The sequence below is a fragment of the Hippoglossus hippoglossus genome, chromosome 11, assembly GCF_009819705.1.
Source record: "Hippoglossus hippoglossus isolate fHipHip1 chromosome 11, fHipHip1.pri, whole genome shotgun sequence".
NCBI lineage: Eukaryota > Metazoa > Chordata > Actinopteri > Pleuronectiformes > Pleuronectidae > Hippoglossus > Hippoglossus hippoglossus.
In genome coordinates, this window is record NC_047161.1 from 6,469,145 (window position 1) to 6,489,214 (window position 20,070).

Consider the following 20,070-nt stretch of genomic DNA (forward strand, 5'->3'; position numbering starts at 1 on the left):
CAACTTTTAGAGCATTTTAACAGCTCTTGAAAATCTTGAGTTTGCTGACCTCCAGTGGTTTAACTCCTAACGTTGCTGCAGTGATGTAACATGACATCACTCCATGTGAGGTTGCGGGTGTGTTGCATGTGGTCAGAGGTTAAACTGGTTCAAAACATTTAACCAGAAATGTCAGAAACAGAGTTTCATTCTGATGCTTTCATGACAAAGCAATCCTCTCCAAAGTACTGAACTGAGTTGTCAAATTATCTGTCAAGTGACTTGGATGTTAAGCAGTCAATTTCCTGTGAAATGTACTGTTGCAGACAAGTAACAAGTCAGTGTGTGTCTCTTGTGCAGGCGACTGTGTGTATCTGATGAGAGACAGCAGACGCACACCTGAGGGCCAGCCTGTCAGACAGTCTTACCGTCTCCTGTCCCACATCAACCGAGATAAGCTTGACATCTTCCGAATTGAGAAACTCTGGAAGAATGAAAAGTAAGTTCAACCAGATGATGCCCTACACATGTCTGACTGTGAGAAAGATAAAGTTGTAATTGCTTGTCATTGTTGGGTGTTGAGTTGTGTCAAAGTGTTTAATATTCTGTCCCTGTCTGCTCCATCTCTAAAGGGGTGAGAGGTTTGCCTTTGGCCACCACTACTTCCGTCCTCACGAGACACATCATTCTCCATCACGACGGTTCTACCAGAATGAGCTTTTCCGGATGCCGCTCTACGAGATCATCCCCCTGGAGTCAGTGGTGGGAACCTGCTGTGTCCTCGATCTCTACACTTACTGCAAGGGTGAGGGGGAAAAAACACACACACACACACACACACACACACACACACACACACACACACACACACACACACACACACACACACACAAACCTTCATCATATGTATGACTCACTGCATCTTCTGTGACGGACTAATTCTTTGAAGAGCTACTGCTCAGGTTCCTGTGTTGCTTGATTAAAGCTCCTTACAGGCTGAATGTGTGTAATTATGGATAAGAAGTAGGACAGTGCTTATAAAGAAAAAGTATTTTAAAATGACATAAACTGCAGCAGTTCTTTGCTAATAAAAATGTCCTTTTCTTCATACAGGTCGGCCAAAGGGCGTGAAAGAGCAGGATGTTTACATCTGCGATTACCGCCTGGACAAGTCGGCTCACCTGTTCTACAAGATCCATCGTAACCGCTACCCAGTCTGCACCAAGCTATACGCCTTCAACCATTTCCCCAAGCGGCTGGCGCCTAAAAGAGACTTCTCGGTGAGCGTAATGGGGGTTGGGGGGTTTGTTCCTGACAGGGCGGGTAGCTGCTGTGTTGGCATCTGTAGCTGATTACTAAACACTGAAGGATATTTTAAGAGCGGAGGTAATATTACAGCCCCAGGCACATTTGCAAGGGCGGCTCATCTTGCTGACAGTGTTTAGACTTCCTGTAACACAATAACAGGTGAAGGTATTTCTAACCAGAAAAAACGGAGAAAAACCTCAAGAGCTTGCAGGGAACCGCATCAAAAACCTGTTCTGTAATTTTGTCACTGCTGTTGGTATGTTGACGACATTGTGTCCAGTGTTATTTGTATCTAAAAGACGAAAAAGACATTAAAATTAGTTTAGGTCTGTGTCAGGAAACTTTAACTGTTCAAAACTCCTCTGTGGTCTCTTTACTGTGTTGCATTGATTTCATTCATTATTCACAAATTGCCACTATCTGAAATCTAAATCAGCTGCATGAAACTTTTTACAAACATTATTTGAACCGAGTGTAATTCTGACTTTTCTGCAGCCTCATTATGTTCCTGACAACTACAAGAGGAACGGGGGCCGCTCGGCCTGGAAGAGCGAACGACCGAAAGGAGCTGGAGGCGGCGAGGACGACGGCTCTTCCTGCGAGCGGGGTGACGACTTCCCACCGGAGACGGAAGAAGGGAGAGGAGTGGAGGACGACATGGACATGGCTACGGAGGATCCTGAAGTGAACTCAGTGAAGCCCAGGAGAACGGAGCAGGAAGGGGAGGGAGAGGAGGATGAAGATGATGAGGATGAGGAAGAGGAAGGACAGGAGGCTGCGGAGCGCAAGGAGCTGGAAGAGGCTACCGCCGAGAGGATCGGAGAGATGCTTGAACTCCCGTCCTCCTCAGCATCCTCGCCGTTACACCACCCAGTGCTGGGCAGGAGGGAGGCCCAGAGGGACCGACTGAACAAAATTCTGTTGGATCTGCTGCACAAAACTCCCAGCAAGAATGGTGAGGGACCGGGAACAAAGCAGGGGGGTAGGTCAACGAATGAATGAGGGTTAAATACTCAAATCATTTGCTGTGACATCATTTATCATTTTAAACATGTTGGATAATGCATTTTATCACCATTTTCTGAATGATCAAGATTTTCGATTTAAAAGGAATGTGGGATGACAAGGAATCAAAATCAGATTTAGCTTTCATTCATTTTTATGTTGCACATCTTTCACTCTAACAGATGTCTGCTGCTTCGTCCAAGTCCTTTCCTCCTGTACTTTGTTAGAGGAAGTTGTTTTCATTTACTGATACTGTTACTAAAAAGATCCTTTATCTATTTTTTCACGTATAATGTAGATGGTAACAAAGCTGTTGAAAATCCCCATTCTTAACATTTAAACGTTACACAAGGTACCAATACCAGACCAATATGCCGTTAAACGTTACAGTACCCAAGTATTTACTAGTATTGGTAGTTTTTGAATACAAGCTGTGTTTCCTATGAGTTGATGTTACATAGAAGCATCTGATGAGAGGCATCGCTGCTAACACAAGTTTTTAACTGTCTACGACTTGTTGACAAAGCAGAAGTAAGAAGCGAAAAATGGCATCGTTTTGTCTACAAAGCCGAAAGTCCACCAACACCACAAAGCCAAGTTTTAAACCTATGCAGACAAATGGAGGCTACACATCAAACCAAGCAAAACTTCTCACAGGTTAGGGAATGTGATACATACATCATGGCCTCAAACATGGGTCAAGTGTTTGTTGTCTGACAGGCAAACTATTTGTTTAAGGAGGAGATTAAGGGCAGTGAACTTTTTAATTGGGCTTCATGTTTTTAGTTTACTCACCAATGTGGCAAACAGGTTTATATGCAAACAACATTCGTTTGTGGATGAAAAATTGCAACAAGAACAAATAAATATTTCAATTCTGGATTCGGGGAGTTAAAAAGAACTCCAGGAACAGTTTCCAGAGGCTTCCTGGATGTTGCTGACTCTGTCAGACTTTTGAGCACTTGAATTTTAAAGTAGGAATAACAGAAAAGTCACCTTTACCTTTTCTTTGCTTTGATACAACACCCTGTGTCAGCTGTTTCTGTCCAAGCTCCTAATCCCCCCTCTCTTTCTCTGTCTGTTCTTCCAACAGCCATAGATGTCAGCTATCTCTTGGAGGAGGGCGCAGGGCGGCGGCTACGGCGACGGACGCTTGGTTTCGGTGATTTCGTGGGGAGGAAATAACGTTGCTACGTGCCTGTCAAGCACACTGCTTTTAACCTTGTGAGCAAGTGCAGAAAATGGAGCGAAAGCAAGAGGGGGAGATGAGCATTGCTGGTTCCTGACCATTAAGGACCACAATGCATCCCTCGGGGGCCTCTTCCGGTTTACCTCTTCCAAGACTGTCATCTCTAATCTGAGAGCGTGGAGGGGGTTTGGAAGCGCTGACTCCGTGGCAGTTCTAGCTTTTCCGAAGTTCTCCAGGAGCACGAAGAGAGAGCTAACCCAGACTTCTTGCTTATTTAAGTAGTTTGATGCAAAACCTGTTTTTCAAGAAAAAAAACGAACATAGGAGAAAAACCCATGCACTTAAATGCATTGAAACGTGACAGACGTGGGCGGATGAATTGAAACAAGTGGTACGGAGTTCGGGGGGGAGGAGAGAGGGACGGTTCTTCCTTTCATTCAGTGGTGATGTGAATGCTGGAGAATCGGTTCAATGCTGCAATGACTAAATGCAAACAAGCGAGAGAAGAGAAGATCAGCGCCGGGACCGGAGGGAAGGGGGGAGGGTGGGGGGGGCGTGGCTTCGTAGAAATGTAAGTTGAGCAGCGTGCTCAGATGCTGCTCATGAGAAAGAGAACAAGGGCGGTGGAACTGCACTTTTGGTACCATGGATATTGTGAAGCTCTGTGTAATGTATCTATAATGAAAACACACTAACACTCTCACAGTATTTGATGATGCAGTCTGGAAAAAAAGAAAAAAAATGAAATGCGAGTTAAAAAAGTCTATTATCTTTTCCCTGTTATACTGTAGTTGCTCATTTAGGAACAGAAGAGGCCGGGTGGCGTGTTTATTAACGGGGCGGGGGGGGGAGATTGAGTGTGCGCTTTAGTCAGTCAAAGTGTCTTGTTGAGGTTTTATTTTATTTTTTATTTTCTTGTGAGGCAGTCAGCTCGGCCCCTCTCTTTTTTGAAGTAACATGATTCACCAGCTTAACTAAATCAGGCATGCGTGGGGGACACTGGCTTTAACAGTAACGCCTTACACAGCTGTGCTCTCCGGCGGCCTTGCGTGCGAGTGTGTGCGTGCGTACACACTTTTATTGTGTGTCTGTACTCTGCCAGATTTCTTGAAAATATACCTTTTTAAAAAAAAAGAAAAAAAAATTAAGGGCTCGATGGCAATTAACAGTTTTAAGAAAACTATGGAAAACAATACTTAACATGAAATGTATCGTGATGGTCATATTTTCTTATATTCTGTGAGACGGGTGGGGCGGTGTATACTGTATATTGGGAGGGGACGGGGACTTAGCATCTTTTCTTGTCTTTAGACTATGTTCCTGGTTGCCATGGAGAATGTTTCAAAAAGGAAATTGTGATATTTGATGAGATTTCTTTTTTTTTCCCCAAATGCCTCTGCTAAAAAGGGACAAGCCTGCAATGTCCCCGTGCGGTAAACTGACAAGAGACGTGACAGGAATGAGACACTGAGGGAGAGGCGGTCGAGAGGGAACGGGAAGCTGTACAGTGCCAAGTTATGTAAATATATACACTTTACATTGAGGAGTGTCTCCAAAAAGCAATATCTTGAAAATGGATTTTGTTTATTATTGTACTGTACAGGACTCAGCCCTAAATGTATTATTATAATAATGATAATATTATAATTTCTTCCGTTTGTATTACTATAATGAAGACACTTAAGCTCGGAGGAAAAATGATTTTTTTAAATGTCCAGAAAATCTCACCGTAAATTTCCTGACGACGTAAAAACTGAAGCGGAGTTTTCGTTGCCTATAAATGAAATTCATCTATGTACTGCATGAACAAGAGGAATGTCGGAACGGACACGAAGGCATTGGGACATGACAGTGACTCAGCAAGACACCTTGTCACTGAATATTGTTAATAATATTTACTTTTAAGGAGAAATGTACTCCTTGTTTTTTTGCTGCAAAGTGTTGAACACTAAAAAAACAAACCAACATAAAAATGTTATGATATTTTTAAAACGGCGACAGAAACAAAAGTAACGCTGTCTGCCCGATATCATGTTATTATTTTTTGTTTTTCCGTTTTTCTTTCAAATAGGAAATGGTTCCGTTTCGTGATAGCGGTCATTGTATGATGCTTGTACTTGTATTTGTGTGTTTTTTGTGTGATTCGTTTAGTTATTTTTAGACAATCACAAAATAAGATGCAAGCATTGTAAATGGCAGACTGGCGGACATTTTGTGATGTGTACAGTTTGTCAAAAAAAAATACTTCTTCCACTCGTTTAAAAGTTTGTAATTATGATTCTTAAGTCATGAAAAATGCTGTTGGTTTTTACTTTTTGTTTTATATTTGTTTTTTTGTTTGTTTGTTTTTTTAATAAAAAGCACTACATTATTGTGAATACACCTGATGTTGTTGTACTTTTATTACTATAGAGAAAACACAGAAATGCAGATAGATGTGCAGCTTGAGAGTAATCTGAAGACATGGTCATTTTATTATAATCCTGACATTAAGTAGCATCATGACACATAGATACTTTACATGTTCGTTGGTTGATCAAAGCCATTGGACTTTGTAGAGGGAAACATTTAGGAATCAAAAAGTCTAAGAAATTCTAAATATGAGGCTGATAATCAGATTGAATTATACACGCAGTTTTCATCTTGCTGAAAAACTCCCCTATAATTCTACTTTATCTATTATGTCACAAACAACCTTTTTAGACACAATTCATTGATGAAACATGTATAATTTATCTGACAGAGCCTCTGTGAAAGTGAAGAAACACGACAGATAGACGTTTCCCTCCGTCTGGTGTTTACTGTCCCGTCTCCTGAAAGTTCAGCCTCGTGTTATGTGAAATGAAAACTTGATCTCCTCTGTGACGAATGAGTAAACCTTCCCCCTCCACCAGCTCCCAGCCTGGAAAACTACAACTGTCGATCAACTTTCTGTCTGTGACTAAATGATCCAACGATTCACAAACAAATTAGAGTCAACAGTTTTACATAAATTCTGAATAATAATAATAAATAAGCCTCAAAACAGCTATAAATTTATAAGAAGCTGATTTTCAAGACCATATGTTGGTTAAATATATTTTCTAATAATTCTTAACAAACCCACGTGCACTACTAGTTAAACTCAACCTGTGAAAAGGAAAACCATGAATGAATGAAAGAGAAGGGGGCGTGACCTCCCCTCAACTCTCGCGTGAACTCGTAGCTGGTTGCCATAGCGACGTCCCAGCGGTTCATGTTGTTAGCAAACGATCCTCAACGAGTTCAACTTCACACTGAGACCAAACAATGTCCAGAAGGAAGCAAGTGAAGGACAGAACGGACAAGACGAGTCCAGAGGAGGAGAAAACTACAGGTTTGATAAACAGTCTGTCATCTGCAGTCTGTGTTAGTTAGAACTGGCAGTTAGCCTGGAGCTAACTGCCCGTGTGTCCGTGTCTAGGGGGACAGCAGGTTCAGTACAGGACACTTCATTTTTTAATAAATACGGATTTCCCTGTGAAAAGTAGCATAAAAAATAAATAATTTAAGTGTCTGTAAAGTGCAAATGAAAGTACCACAAACATGGTTAAACAGATGAAATGTACACTGATAGAAAAACAAAATATGTAAAATAATGATAATAATAATCGTTATAATAATGATAGTAACAACAATAAATTTATTTACAAGGTGCTTTTCAAGTTTAAAATGAAAAACTGAAGGAAACCAACAGGAGATGATCAAAAGCTAATCTGAAGATCACACGACAACATAAGAACACAAATGCACGTTTGACAATTGTACACATGAGAAAAGAGTAACAACAAAGTAATATAAAACATTATGAAATGATGACAATGGTCAGAACTAGATTAAAAGTCAATAAATACAAATAACAAAACGTGAATTCAGAACCCAAGGCCAGAGAAGGCACAGGCACATTGTTGCAAAGAGTAAAGAGAGGACAAACATAAAGAATATAAGTTATAAAGAATGGATGCATAAATAAAAATAAAGTAACGAATGGCTTTAACAGAAGATCGTATTCGGTAAGTGCAATAATACTCATAAATACTCCCACCTATGGAAATAATTAGTTGTGTTCAAATAATCACAACAAAGTCATCTTAATAGCATTATTACATGACTTGTATCATTGTCACGGGATTAAATACCAGTCTCATTCATTTTCTATTCTGTTACATGTAAGTGGTTGATAAAAGGATTAAGTGTAAACTCTAGTCTTCCTGTTGTTTTCAGGACAGACTCCATCTGAAACATTACCTGCTCAGACCTTTGGTAAGTGACGTTATCAGTCTGTCTCTGGAGACGCTAAGTGTTGTGTTGTTAAAGCTGTAAACCCTCCATCCCGCAGATGAATATCAGTGCACCGGCAACGTGGAGATCGACTTCCCTGGGCTTTGTGCTCTTCTGGACCTGAGGTGTATCCCAGCTGTCGGCACCAAGCAACCAGCCTCCTCCTCCTCCACGGCTGAAACTGAAGGAGAGGATGCAAGTAAATAACAGCTTTGAATGAGAAGACCTTAAAAAACCAGGAGCATTCATTACACTGGAAATACAATTTAATGTATTGTACCTAATAGATTGTTATATAGGAAGTCTGAAAGTATAATAAACTGTTCCTTCAGTGGACATCCCCTCCCAGATAAAGGACACGTCTTACTGGTCTAAGCCACGTCTTCAAGTGGAGCTGGAAAACGACGACCCCCTCTGTGCCAAGAGCGTGAAGGTTTCAGGTAAGAATCAAACACGGCAAAAAAAATACTCATAACCATATTTCACGCTTGCTTTGACATATGATGTATGCATTTTCATAAAAGTCTCATTTGAGTTTCTAAATATGGTAGTGACCTGTCCAGGGTGTTGCCCCACCTCTCGCCCCTTATCAGCATGGATTGGCTCCAGCTCTCCCTGCGACCCTCAGGCGATATAGATGATGGACGGATATAATATAATATAATATATGTTTTAATATGCACAGGATGGAAGGTGGATGAGCAGATCGCCAGAGTGCTACAGAAGATGCTTCCCTCCCTGAGCCACCTCCAGAGCCTGCAGTGAGTAATGAGCTGCTGCAGACAGGTGTTCTCTTGTCACATGGAACAAGGTTACAGCTTTCACTGTTGTCTTCTTGTTTTTCGTGTGCTCGCAGGTTTTGGCAGGCGGGACTGACGGATCCAGTGGTCACCTCCCTCGTGAACACAGCGTCACTGTGCTCCAGCCTCAGGTGAGTGGACTCTGTTGTCGTTCACTGGGTGAGTCCTTGTTTTGTCGCTCCCTGAATCACGGTGTTGTTGTACTTGTTTCTTTTTTAGGGTGGTGTCATTAGAAGGGAACACTCTGCCTGAACACTGCTTCCACTGTCTTCTCTCTGAAGACAGCGTGTGAGTCACCAAGCAGTTACACACTTCACATGGCAACACAGAGCAAATAAACCTCGATGTGCATTCACACACACACAGAAGCACAAACAGAAGCACAAACACGCCTGATTCCTCTGTGTGTGTCTCTTTGGTCAAGCCTCACCCACTTGTCCCTGAGAAACAACCGGATGGGAGATACCAGCGCTCGTCTGATTGGGTCTTTGCTCTCAACAACCAGAACGTCTAACAAGAACCTGCTGTCACTCAACCTGGCATTCAATTCTATTGGTGATGCAGGTGCTGCTCATATCGCTCAGGTATAATAACCCAGAACTGGCTCCTTAGTCCCTCCACGTGTTCCCCTCATGACCAGTGAGGTTCTGTCTTTGTCCTGTCGTCCCTCTCAGGGCCTGCGCTTGAATCGTGCTTTGCTCTTCCTCTCACTGTGCAACAATCAGATTGGAGACTCGGGAGCTGCTCATCTGGCTGCGGTATCCTTTTACATTAAAGTCTTGAAACCTGAGAGATAATGCATTTAGATCGGTAGTTAAGTTGTTTTAAATTCAGCTTATCGGGCCATTATCATGTAAGTTAATAAGCATCCACTGCTCACCACTTCTCTTTGCAGGTACTTGGCGACTTTGCTCTGACTCATGACGAAGTTGTGGAGAGAAGGAAGATGCTTCTGGAAAGATCTCAGTCTGTAAGTGTTGTAGTGACAAACATTGATAACTTACCTACCCTAAAATTCATAGTCATCGAGAGAAATGGTCATAGTGAGGAGTTTACACAAATCACATAATCCTGTGGAGGTATTTTTTTGAGTCGCTTTTCAGTTCTTTGAGCTCCACAACTGAAAGTTGCATAAATGCCAATACTGATCTAAGCACCTCTATTATGTCCTTGAATACAGTACTTGAGTAAATGTACTTAGCTACTATCCAACACTGGCCACGTTTCACTAAGAGTGAGTGAGAAATATGTTGTTTCTGTCTTTATGAACCTTTTAAACACTTTGTAATTATTTTTATTGCTTTATATCTGCAGACATCTCTAAGGGTCAATTCTGACCAAACGCCCACTGACCAACTTCCCTTGGTTCCCAGCAGCACTTCACTGAAAGAGGACAACAAAGGCACGTCCAAAAAAAAGGTAACACGTCAACATTGGTTTAATTCCAAAGTATTTGATTTGCTACCTTCTGTAAATCTTGTACTATTGATTATTGATATCTGTTGAATTGTAGGAGGCACCCAAAAAAGAGGAGAAACCCGCAACCAGCAAAGAGAAGTCTAACAAGAAATGTAACAGAGAAACACTTGTTTTATTATTCTATGACCTAAGGGGTGATTATCGCTTCAAGGCTGTTTCTCTGAATCTCTCTTAGCCTCTGATGTGAAGGCACCTCCGAGTAAAGGTGGGAAGCCCGGGGACAGAGAGAAACAACCGAGTGCACAGGAGGTATCACACTCATGCTTTCTGAATCTGTGGATCAAGTCATAACGGGAACATGCACAATACAGTCAACAGCTTTTAATAACTTCGCTTTGGCTTTTTTTCTGCAGGTTAAATCAAGCACAGCCCTGAATGAGGTTTGTTTCCTCTGAGCCAAAATGTCGGTGTTGATAATGACTCAGGTTTGAGCAGATTGCTGTTGTTTATTTATTCTGCTCCTCCTCCAGCAGCAGGTGGAGTCGATGGAGATGGGGAACCCCCTGCTGGACGAGTCGCTGCAGCACAGGGACGGGCAGCTCTTTCTGCCTGGAAACACGACTCTCGCCTCCCTCAACCTGACAGGTCGGTCAGTGACTGTGGCTGTGTTACTGTCTCAGCTCGAAAGACAAATCTTATCTTATGACATCTCACATATTTTCAATTGAGATTATTGTGGATCATCAATTTTGCTCTGAATTCCACAAACTCTATTTGCAACGACTTCCTTTTCAAGGCCATGGTAATATTACATTTTCTACTATATATATATATATATATATATATATATACAACGTTTAATAATGACACTTTTCTTATTGTAATTTGTTCAGATAAAAACAAAACAAGATATAGGAAGTTAAAACTTGGAGATTTATTATTTACAGTTCACATTAGGTTCATTAAATGATTAATTGATAAAGGGTTTTAATGCAAGCTGGTTGCTCACGTGCAGCTACTTCCCACATGGCTCTGAGGAAAATAAATAATGAAACCTCAACAGGACTTTTAACACTCCGTTTCTGAAAGGTCTTAAAAGGTGTAAAATCGAATCATCTGAATTTTAGCCCTTAAAAAGTCTTAAATACTTTAAAATGTTTTAGTGGATCTTAAATATGTTCATAGGTCCTAATTATAATAACGTTTATTTAACACTGCTTCTGCCATGCTTCAAAATGAACGTAGATTGTAATGTAATAAGCACGCTGTAATAAAACTACAAACAAGGGTTGTTCTCTACGTGGCTCCTTCACCTTATCTTCAGCTATGGGGAAGTGTAAGTAATCCTGGGACTCTTCACTTTCCTTCATATCTGTAGGAAACAGAATCACAGAGCGGTCGCTGCCTCTGTTCCTGACGTCAGTGGGGATGCAGGGTGAGGATGGAGGCCTGCTGCGTCTCTGTCTGCAGGTGTGTTGCTTTCACCCGACTCAACGTCTTCTTTATCTATTATCAATTAAAGTAGGGTTTTTTTTTCATGGCAGTATAATTTTTTTATGTGATTCAAGTAAATGTGATCCGTGCGTTCTGGAGCAGTGATTCATAATCTGGGGATCGCAATATATTCTGTGGGTGTCACCAGAGGTTGTAAAGAAAAAATATGTAACATGTTCAAAAATAGTTTTTACATATCTCTCTCTCTCTCTCTCTCTCTCTCTCTCAGAGAAACAGCTTCCCACCAGAGTGTGAGACCTATGTGAAGATAAAGGAGGTGATGACACTCAGATACCAGAGAAGAAATGGTTGTGAAGAGAGAGAAGAGGAGGGACAGGGGCCACTTGTGGTTTAAATTTGCTACGTCGCATACAGCAGTCTTGTGGGGAATAAAAGGCCGGTGGCTGAACAGCAGGACAATGTTATTATAATTAAAATCCAGATGCCTGTTTACGGATCCATTTTACTGCTTGGTTTTGCTGATGGTCAGAATTTACACCAAGGACAAAGACTGAGAACAGTCAAATACCAAGTTCTGAATATATAAAAAGTAACACGCACTGATTTTTGAATGGGTCTGTTTTTATTTGTTCATTTTCCCAGTTTTGTACGATAGAAAAGTCGTGATTTTATGTTTTTGGCCGCTGCTCAGACAAAAGATGACGTTGTATTGTACTTGTTGTTACCTTGGTAACCATGCCTTTGATCCTATCTTTAGACTCTAGACTTTGCCTATGTAGTTTTGATCACCAAAGACCTCCAAAACTAACTGTATAGCACCTGCCTATGAACCAAAAGAATAATCCAACACTTTAGAGAAGAAGGAGGCCCCGATCAGTCCAGTGTAAAATAATCACTTCACTGCAGTCGGCTACAGGCAGCTAGAGACAGTCTACAAAGACCACAGCACCAACACTGTCCTTTAGAGTCTTCATTTCTCAGTGCCATGGCTGGAAGTGAGACGTCATTTAAAGTCAATGCCCATGAGGGCTATGCAGATTTCAATAAAAGGCAGTCTACCTTCAGGGAGAGGCAGTCTACCTTCAGGGAGAGGCAGTCTACCTTCAGGGAGAGGCAGTCTGTCTTCAGGGAGAGGCAGTTCAAGGAAGAATATGCAAAGTGCTACCAGGCCATCTCAAAACATGGAATTGAAGACTTCAACCTCAAGCCCATTCTCGAGTTCAGTGAGGAAGAGGGCAAGGTCACAGAGCTCATCAACCATCAGAGCGGGGATCAGTTGACAAAGCCGCTCCATCAGTGGGAAAATGAAATTGTGACGCTCAAGAAGCAGCTCGCAGAGGCCAAAAACAAGCTGAGGGACAAAGATGCAGAAAAACTCTCACACCTGAAAGCTCTGGAGACAAAATACACCTCTATGGCGGAGAACACCAAGGCAGACATCACCAGTCTAACACAGCGCTGGGGAAGGGAATTAAAAAAGTTGAAGGAGGAGACAAAAGACCTTGACCACAACAAGGAACAGCTGGTCAAGGAGAGGAAACAGCTGGACAAGAAGAGTGAACAGCTGGACCAGGAGAGGAAACAGCTGGACCAGGAGAGGAAACAGCTGGACGAGAAGATTAAACAGCTGGACCAGGAGAGGAAACAGCTGGACGAGGAGAGTAACCAGCTGGACACGGAGAGGACACAGCTGGACGAGGAGAATAAACAGCTGGAAGAGAAGAGTAAACAACTGGACCAGGAGAGGAAACAGCTGGATGAGGAGAGGAAACAGCTGGACGAGAAGGGTAAACAGCTGGACCAGGAGAGTAAACAGCTGGACGAGGAGAGTAAACAGCTGGACCAGGAGAGGGAACAGCTGCCCCTGAAGAATTTGGGCAAGAAGGAGGAGAAGAAGACGAAAAGTATTTTGAGTTGGTACAGAAAGTTATTTAATCGTTCGGCTCAGGCTGGACAACAGTAGCTAGCTCCCCCTCTCTCTATGACATTGCTCTTCCATATTTCGATATATTTTTTTATATTCCTTACACTTAGGTATTGCATGTTACTTATTACTTGTTGATGTATTTTGGACTCTTTCTGCTGTAACACTGCAAAACTCCCCATAGTGGGACTAATAAAGGACTTTTTATCTTAGCTCCGTTGTAGAAAAATACAAAACAGTTTTTACCACAGTCACATACCAAGTTCTGAATATAAAAAAGTAACACGCACTGATTTTTGAATGGGTCTGTTTTTATTTGTTCATTTTCCCAGTTTTGTACGATAGCAAAGTTGTGATTTTATGTTTTTGGCCGCTGCTCAGACAAAAGACAACGTTAACTCGGGCTTCAGGGAATAATGAAGGGCTTTTAAAAAAAACAATTTTCTAGTTTTTATAAACTGTCATTTGACCTCATACCGGGTCTACAAAGGGTATAAAAAAAAAAGTAATTCTGAAATGTCTTGCTTCTATTTTCCTGGAAGAAATGGAACTAATTTAAACACAGGGACTCTCACATAGTGATATAATGAAAAAGCTCATATTTAATATTGCTCATTATTCCATTAGTGTTATTCAGTCACATAAGCCTCTTCTTCTACTTCTTAGTTCAGTTAATCGGCGGCTGGCAACCAACGTCAAGGTTCATTACTGCCATCTACTGTATCTCTTATTACCGACGAGACTCGACAGAACCAGCTGAGCACCTTCTCTTCCTCCTCTTCCCCATACTTGGCCCACTACTCGGTAAACAGAATTGTACGTGTTGTTACCATGGTAACCATGCCTTTGATCCTATCTTTAGATTCTAGACTTTGCCTATGTCAGTTTTGATCATCAAAGACCTCCAAAACCAACTGTATAGCACCTGCCTATGAACCAAAAGAATAATCCAACACTTTAGAGAAGAAGGAGGCCCCCATCAGTCCAGTGTAAAATAATCACTTCACTGCAGTCGGCTACAGGCAGCTAGAGACAGTCTACAAAGACCACAGCACCAACACTTCCCTGAAGAGTCTTCATTTCTCAGTGCCATGGCTGGAAGTGAGAACCCAAAAAACTGGGTATCATTTAACACCGACAATGAACACTCTTGTGTGCAGACTGCCTTTGGGCAAATCGGGCAAATCGAAAATAACAACATGGGCAATCACATCACTCAGCCGGAAGCTGGAAGGTCGTGGTTCAACTACAAGATTAGTAAAGATAGAGTGAGGGTCAGAAGACTCGAGCAACTTCTATCGATCAGGGAGAGGCAGTTCAAGGAAGAATATGCAAAGTGCTACCAGGCCATCTCAAAACATGGAATTGAAGACTTCAACCTCAAGCCCATTCTCGAGTTCAGTGAGGAAGAGGGCAAGGTCACAGAGCTCATCAACCATCAGAGCGGGGATCAGTTGACAAAGCCGCTCCATCAGTGGGAAAATGAAATTGTGACGCTCAAGAAGCAGCTCGCAGAGGCCAAAAACAAGCTGAGGGACAAAGATGCAGAAAAACTCTCACACCTGAAAGCTCTGGAGACAAAATACACCTCTCTGGCGGAGAACACCAAGGCAGACATCACCAGTCTAACACAGCGCTGGGGAAGGGAATTAAAAAAGTTGAAGGAGGAGACGAAAGACCTTGACCACAACAAGGAACAGCTGGTCAAGGAGAGAAAACAGCTGGACAAGAAGAGTGAACAGCTGGACCAGGAGAGGAAACAGCTGGACCAGGAGAATAAACAGCTGGACGAGAAGAGTAAACAGCTGGACCAGGAGAGGAAACAGCTGGACAAGGAGAGTAACCAGCTGGACACGGAGAGGACACAGCTGGACGAGGAGAATAAACAGCTGGAAGAGAAGAGTAAACAACTGGACCAGGAGAGGAAACAGCTGGACCAGGAGAGGAAACAGCTGGACGAGAAGGGTAAACAGCTGGACCAGGAGAGGAAACAGCTGGACGAGGAGAGTAAACAGCTGGACCAGGAGAGGGAACAGCTGCCCCTGAAGAATTTGGGCAAGAAAGAGGAGAAGAAGACGAAAAGTATTTTGAGTTGGTACAGAAAGTTATTTAATCGTTCGGCTCAGGCTGGACAACAGTAGCTAGCTCCCCCTCTCTCTATGACATTGCTCTTCCAGCAATGGACGTCACACCCGAATAGTTGATAGCGTTCCAGTTGCACAGGAACAATGGTTACGTTAGCCATTGTTAGCAAAACAGTTCATAATAAAGAATTACGCTGCATTTCACGCACAACACCGTAGTAAAACATCCACAGACAGTATTTGGACACATTTAATAAGAGAAGTGATAATAAACATTAAAAACTACTGTTGATATACGGAGGGGCCATCTTGGATTTCGAAGTCGATGGTGGTGAGGTTCCTCCGACCTTCTGAGTGGAAATTCCGTCTTGAGGGGGCGCTGCAGATGCAAATGACAAAATCTGAGGATTATTGGAACGCGGCATTAATGTTTATCAGTGATTGTACTGTCCAATCTAGTATCTGTCTGTGAATGCGATTCTATGGTAAAGAACTGGTGGTGGATTTCCGCAGGCGCAGACACTCTCCCCTGACACTGGTGAACATCCAGGGAATGGACATAGAGTTAGTGACTTCTTACAAGTACCTGGGTGTTCACCTGAAAAATAAACTGGATTGGACTGATCATGCCAGTGCACTCTTTAAGAAGGGCTGGGATACCCGCTTGACTCAGTGGAGGTGCTGGGACAGAGGAGGATGATGGCGAGGCTGTCTTCTCTGATGGACAACCAGTCCCCCCCCCCTGCAGGACACCATCACAGCACTGGGCAGCTCCTTCAGGGACATACTGATACACCCTAAGTGTCTGAAGGAGAGGTATCGCAGGTCGTTCGTTCCTGCAGCAGTAAGACTATACAACCAGCTCTGCTCCCAGTAAAAAACACATTCAGCACCATTGGATTGCAGTTTAAAAAATGTTTTGTCTCAACTGTGCAATATTCATCTGTCTGTGGAATATAAACGGTTCATGTGCAATTCATTCACTGTAAATTATTTATTCCCGTCTTTACACTAGTTTAATTACATTCATGTGTTTCTATATTTCTATATATTTTTTTATATTCCTTACACTTAGGTATTGCATGTTACTTATTACTTGTTGATGTATTTTTGACTCTTTCTGCTGTAACAATGCAAAACTCCCCATAGTGGGACTAATAAAGGACTTTTTATCTTAGCTCCGATGTAGAAAAATACAAAACAGTTTTTACCACTGGAAAACGTTCTAATACAAAGCAGATAGCTAAACAGAGAGTTTAGAAACATATAAGTCACATCTTAAAAATAATTATTATGTACAATGAAGTTAAAAAAAAACCGGTTTTGACCTCACCAATATGGCCGTTGAGTATGAAGCCGTCACTTCCGCTCTGGGCTCAAAGGAAACACCGATATGAAGCCCTCGCTTCCGGTGAAGCCTCCTTTTCGGCAACGGCTATTTCCTCGCCAACATGCCAGTGAGTATCTTAGCCCGCGGTACTTTGCTTTTTCTCCACTTTAACCCCGTGTTGTGCGTTCGCCGCTCGGCTCGACGTGTGCGTAACAAGCTAGCGACGGACCTGGAGCCGGTTCCGGAGGCTTTCGTTGAGTTTCCGTCCCAGTTTTTGAACAAAATAAATGTGCACATTGCGAGCGCGTTGTGAGACAAGATGGCCGCGCACACACCGCGGACATGGAGCCAGCTACCCGGGCTGAGCCGACCCGAGCGCGAACAGTCAGGATCCGCTGGGTTCAGGTCCCGGTCGTGATTTACGTACGTTTCTACAGATTAGTGATGCGTTTTTAAAACAAAATCCCCCCCCCACCAGGGTCGGTGAAAGTGCGCAGCCCGCTTTGGCTCATCAGAGGACACGGGCCAGAGCAGCAGCCCTAGCGGTTAGCATCTAAGCTAACACGACTTGGCGTGAATTTAATCTAAAATATACAATTATACACAACCACAACACAACTGGGTTACGTTTTTTTTGTTAGAAAATGTGCCCGATCTCCAGTTTGAGATAGATGTGTACTGTATTGATCCCAAATTGGAAAATATTTGAACTGACTGATAAGAAATTGGAAATTAATTTCCGTTAATATTATGAACTCCTTTTGCTAACTATAGCTAGCCGGCTAATGTAAACATTTGTTACTGTTGCACGGAATAACTCGGGTTATTCGGGTGAGACGCCATTTCGAGCTCTGAGGTAGAAAAATATAAAACATGGGCAGTGAGTGTGGGTGACGTAATACTTGTATCTGAGTTGTTACTACTGGAGAACCCCGAAAACTTCCAGTTTTAGATATACATGTACTTTATTGATGCCAAATTGGGACATCTTTAAACCTACTGATCAGAGTTTAAAATGTTCACATCAGTCTCCTTGACGTTTCCTTTGTTTTCCCCCTGAATCCAGCTCGCAAAGGACTTGTTGCATCCATCCCCTGAGGAGGAGAAGAGGAGGCACAAGAAGAAGCGTCTCGTCCAGAGTCCAAACTCCTACTTTATGGATGTGAAGTGTCCAGGTACAGATCTGCAGATGCACTGACACTTGTGCTGTCATTGTGATGTGTTGATTCACCTCAGATTGAGTTGGTAACCGGTGTCTTTTGGTTTCTTCCAGGATGTTACAAGATCACGACGGTGTTCAGCCATGCTCAGACAGTGGTGCTGTGTGTGGGCTGCTCAACAGTTCTCTGTCAGCCCACTGGAGGCAAAGCGCGTCTCACAGAGGGTCAGTACTGTCCTGCAGTGAATGTGTCGGCACAGACTCGCACCGACAAAGACACAAGTTGTTGTCATGTGCTGCATTTGAACTCGGAAGTCGGGCCAGTTTCTATCAGCTGCTGAGACACAGTATATTTATCTAAAGGGACGTGAGATTCACTCTACAGTGTTAATCTTGAATAAGCAGGCCTCAAAAAGTGTTTACAGTACCTTTTTATAAAGAAGATACTCTGGGCCGATTGTAAAAGTGCATTTACGACCTTCAACGACAATATCATCTTGATCTTTGGCCTCAAAAGTCCTAAAATGTGCTTTTGTGTGGAGATCATCCAGCGTCAGGACACTCAGTCCTTTTCTCAGTCCATCAACTGGTGTAAACTGAAGGCAGTTGGTGATCTGAGCCCAAACGCATCCAATTCAGGAGTCTCCTTTCTGGGTTACAATAATTATCATCCCGTATATAATCCAATGTAATGTTAAAACTGTGGAAGGAGATACAAAAACAGGATTAAACTGTACATTACATCCGGATACTATAATTAAGCACATCAACCAATCAGGACCTTCACTTGACTTCCATTGATAGAGGAATAATTGACTTGACGTCACCTAATTATCTCATCACAACAGGTAACACTCAGATTTATTTTAACGTAGCTCAAAGTCCACCTGTTTCTTTGTCTGGTGCTTTTAGACCCTTAAATATTATGTCAGATAAAAGTGTATTTAACGTGTGTGACGTTGGCCGCACTGCCAAGTGACTGGACTTCCTCTCTCGTGGTCTTCCAATCTCATTCCAGTGCCAGATTGACCTCAGCTTGCAGAAGGGTTGAGCTAGACCATTGGCTCCCCCCTTTCGAAGGCTGAGAACATTAACACTAGTTACTGTACAGGTCTGATGTTGCTGATGGAGGAAGTCAGTGTGACTCGTTTCATCTTCATCACATAATAGTTTTCAGTTTAGATTCTGTGTAGATTCTGCTGTCGCTTCAGTGACTTTCTCTCCGTGCACAGTAAAGTCAGTCAGTCGCAGGAAGAGGTGTCGACCTAATCAGTCACATGACGCAGCATTATGTGACACAATAGTGTGCGTGTGCAGCTTTTCTGTACTGTACGGCTTCTCTTTTGTGAGTCTGACTGTCATTGTCTCCTCTTGCAGGGTGCTCATTCAGGAGGAAGCAGCACTAGCTGTTGTCCCTGGCGCTGAAAAGGGAGAGGAGGGGATGGACCGGTGGATATCAGCATCTTGACCCAGCTGTCTGATCCGAACTGATAAGAACGAGGCACGAAGACGAATCGGACGGCAGATGAACTTCCAATGTTCATGTTGACAGATCGGTTGTGGCTGTAACTCCACCCTCCAACCCGGTCTCTCTTTAATAAATTGTTTTGGCTAAAAGAGCAGCTCGTATGTGGTGACTTCACTGTTCATGTGCAAGAATCTGTTAGACGAAGACAGTATTTTAACAACTTTATTAGAAAGTACAACAGGTGTAGAATCTGGATTTGAGGACATAACTCCGAGAGGTGCATCTTTTGTTTCTAATACTAAACTGTTATTCATTTCATAAGTTATTTATTAAATCAGGTTAAAAAGACTGATCGATTTGAGTTAAACCATTTAATCTTTTTGAGTTTTTCTTACTTTGGGCTTTAATTAACAAATATTTATAGTCATGACTTATCTGACCTTCATTCAATTTCTGTTGGACTAAACCCCAAAGCCCTTCACAATGTCCTTAAGAGTTCATCAAATTGGGATCTGTAGACCACAGGGAGATCATGGTGCATTGCCAGGGTCTGTATGAAGTTTCCAGATTCATCCATTAAATAGATATACTGGTATTCTGAGTTGACATGGTGAAAATACTTTACATGTAATACATGTCTATTAATCTTTC

General features: G+C 42.4%; 3 protein-coding genes and 1 non-coding gene across 8 annotated transcripts in view; all 4 read left to right on the top strand.

Moving 5' to 3' along the window:
* ash1l (ash1 (absent, small, or homeotic)-like (Drosophila)) overlaps window positions 1-5,859 on the top strand; it is a 28,674-nt gene extending 22,815 nt beyond the window's left edge. For 2 of the 3 annotated variants that reach the window (XM_034600083.1, XM_034600082.1), the window contains exons 23-27: window positions 340-478; window positions 612-784; window positions 1,093-1,259; window positions 1,783-2,269; window positions 3,386-5,859. In XM_034600083.1, coding sequence (XP_034455974.1) covers window positions 340-478; window positions 612-784; window positions 1,093-1,259; window positions 1,783-2,269; window positions 3,386-3,477 — 1,058 coding nt within the window. In that variant the 3' untranslated portion in view covers window positions 3,478-5,859. The remainder of the gene's footprint in view (window positions 1-339; window positions 479-611; window positions 785-1,092; window positions 1,260-1,782; window positions 2,270-3,385) is intronic. The other variant, XM_034600084.1, reaches the window with a different exon arrangement.
* An 838-nt stretch (window positions 5,860-6,697) lies between these two features.
* Window positions 6,698-12,046, top strand: lrrc71 (leucine rich repeat containing 71). 2 transcript variants are annotated; one of them, XM_034600089.1, is made up of 17 exons: window positions 6,698-6,836; window positions 7,724-7,762; window positions 7,839-7,979; window positions 8,113-8,220; window positions 8,466-8,541; window positions 8,637-8,711; window positions 8,800-8,868; window positions 9,005-9,164; window positions 9,255-9,338; window positions 9,476-9,550; window positions 9,895-9,999; window positions 10,094-10,151; window positions 10,235-10,308; window positions 10,413-10,439; window positions 10,530-10,644; window positions 11,378-11,469; window positions 11,723-12,046. In XM_034600089.1, the coding sequence occupies exons 1-17, from the start codon at window positions 6,770-6,772 to the stop codon at window positions 11,846-11,848; spliced, it is 1,491 nt and encodes a 496-aa protein (XP_034455980.1). In that variant the 5' UTR covers window positions 6,698-6,769; the 3' UTR covers window positions 11,849-12,046. The 2 variants fall into 2 exon arrangements, with proteins under 2 accessions (XP_034455980.1, XP_034455981.1); XM_034600090.1 differs by having other exon boundaries at window positions 10,533-10,644.
* A 4,754-nt stretch (window positions 12,047-16,800) lies between these two features.
* On the top strand, window positions 16,801-19,573 carry rps27.1 (ribosomal protein S27). Of its 2 annotated transcripts, none has more exons than XM_034600092.1 (4): window positions 16,801-16,919; window positions 17,859-17,967; window positions 18,066-18,176; window positions 19,329-19,573. In XM_034600092.1, exons 1-4 carry the CDS (start codon window positions 16,914-16,916, stop codon window positions 19,355-19,357), a joined length of 255 nt encoding a protein of 84 aa, XP_034455983.1. In that variant the 5' UTR covers window positions 16,801-16,913; the 3' UTR covers window positions 19,358-19,573. The 2 variants fall into 2 exon arrangements, with proteins under 2 accessions (XP_034455983.1, XP_034455982.1); XM_034600091.1 differs by lacking the exon at window positions 16,801-16,919 and adding an exon at window positions 17,120-17,215.
* LOC117771189 lies at window positions 18,915-19,044 on the top strand. Its single transcript, XR_004615541.1, has one exon. It is a non-coding gene; the product is annotated as a small nucleolar RNA SNORA35 (small nucleolar RNA).
* Window positions 19,574-20,070: the final 497 nt, after the last annotated feature.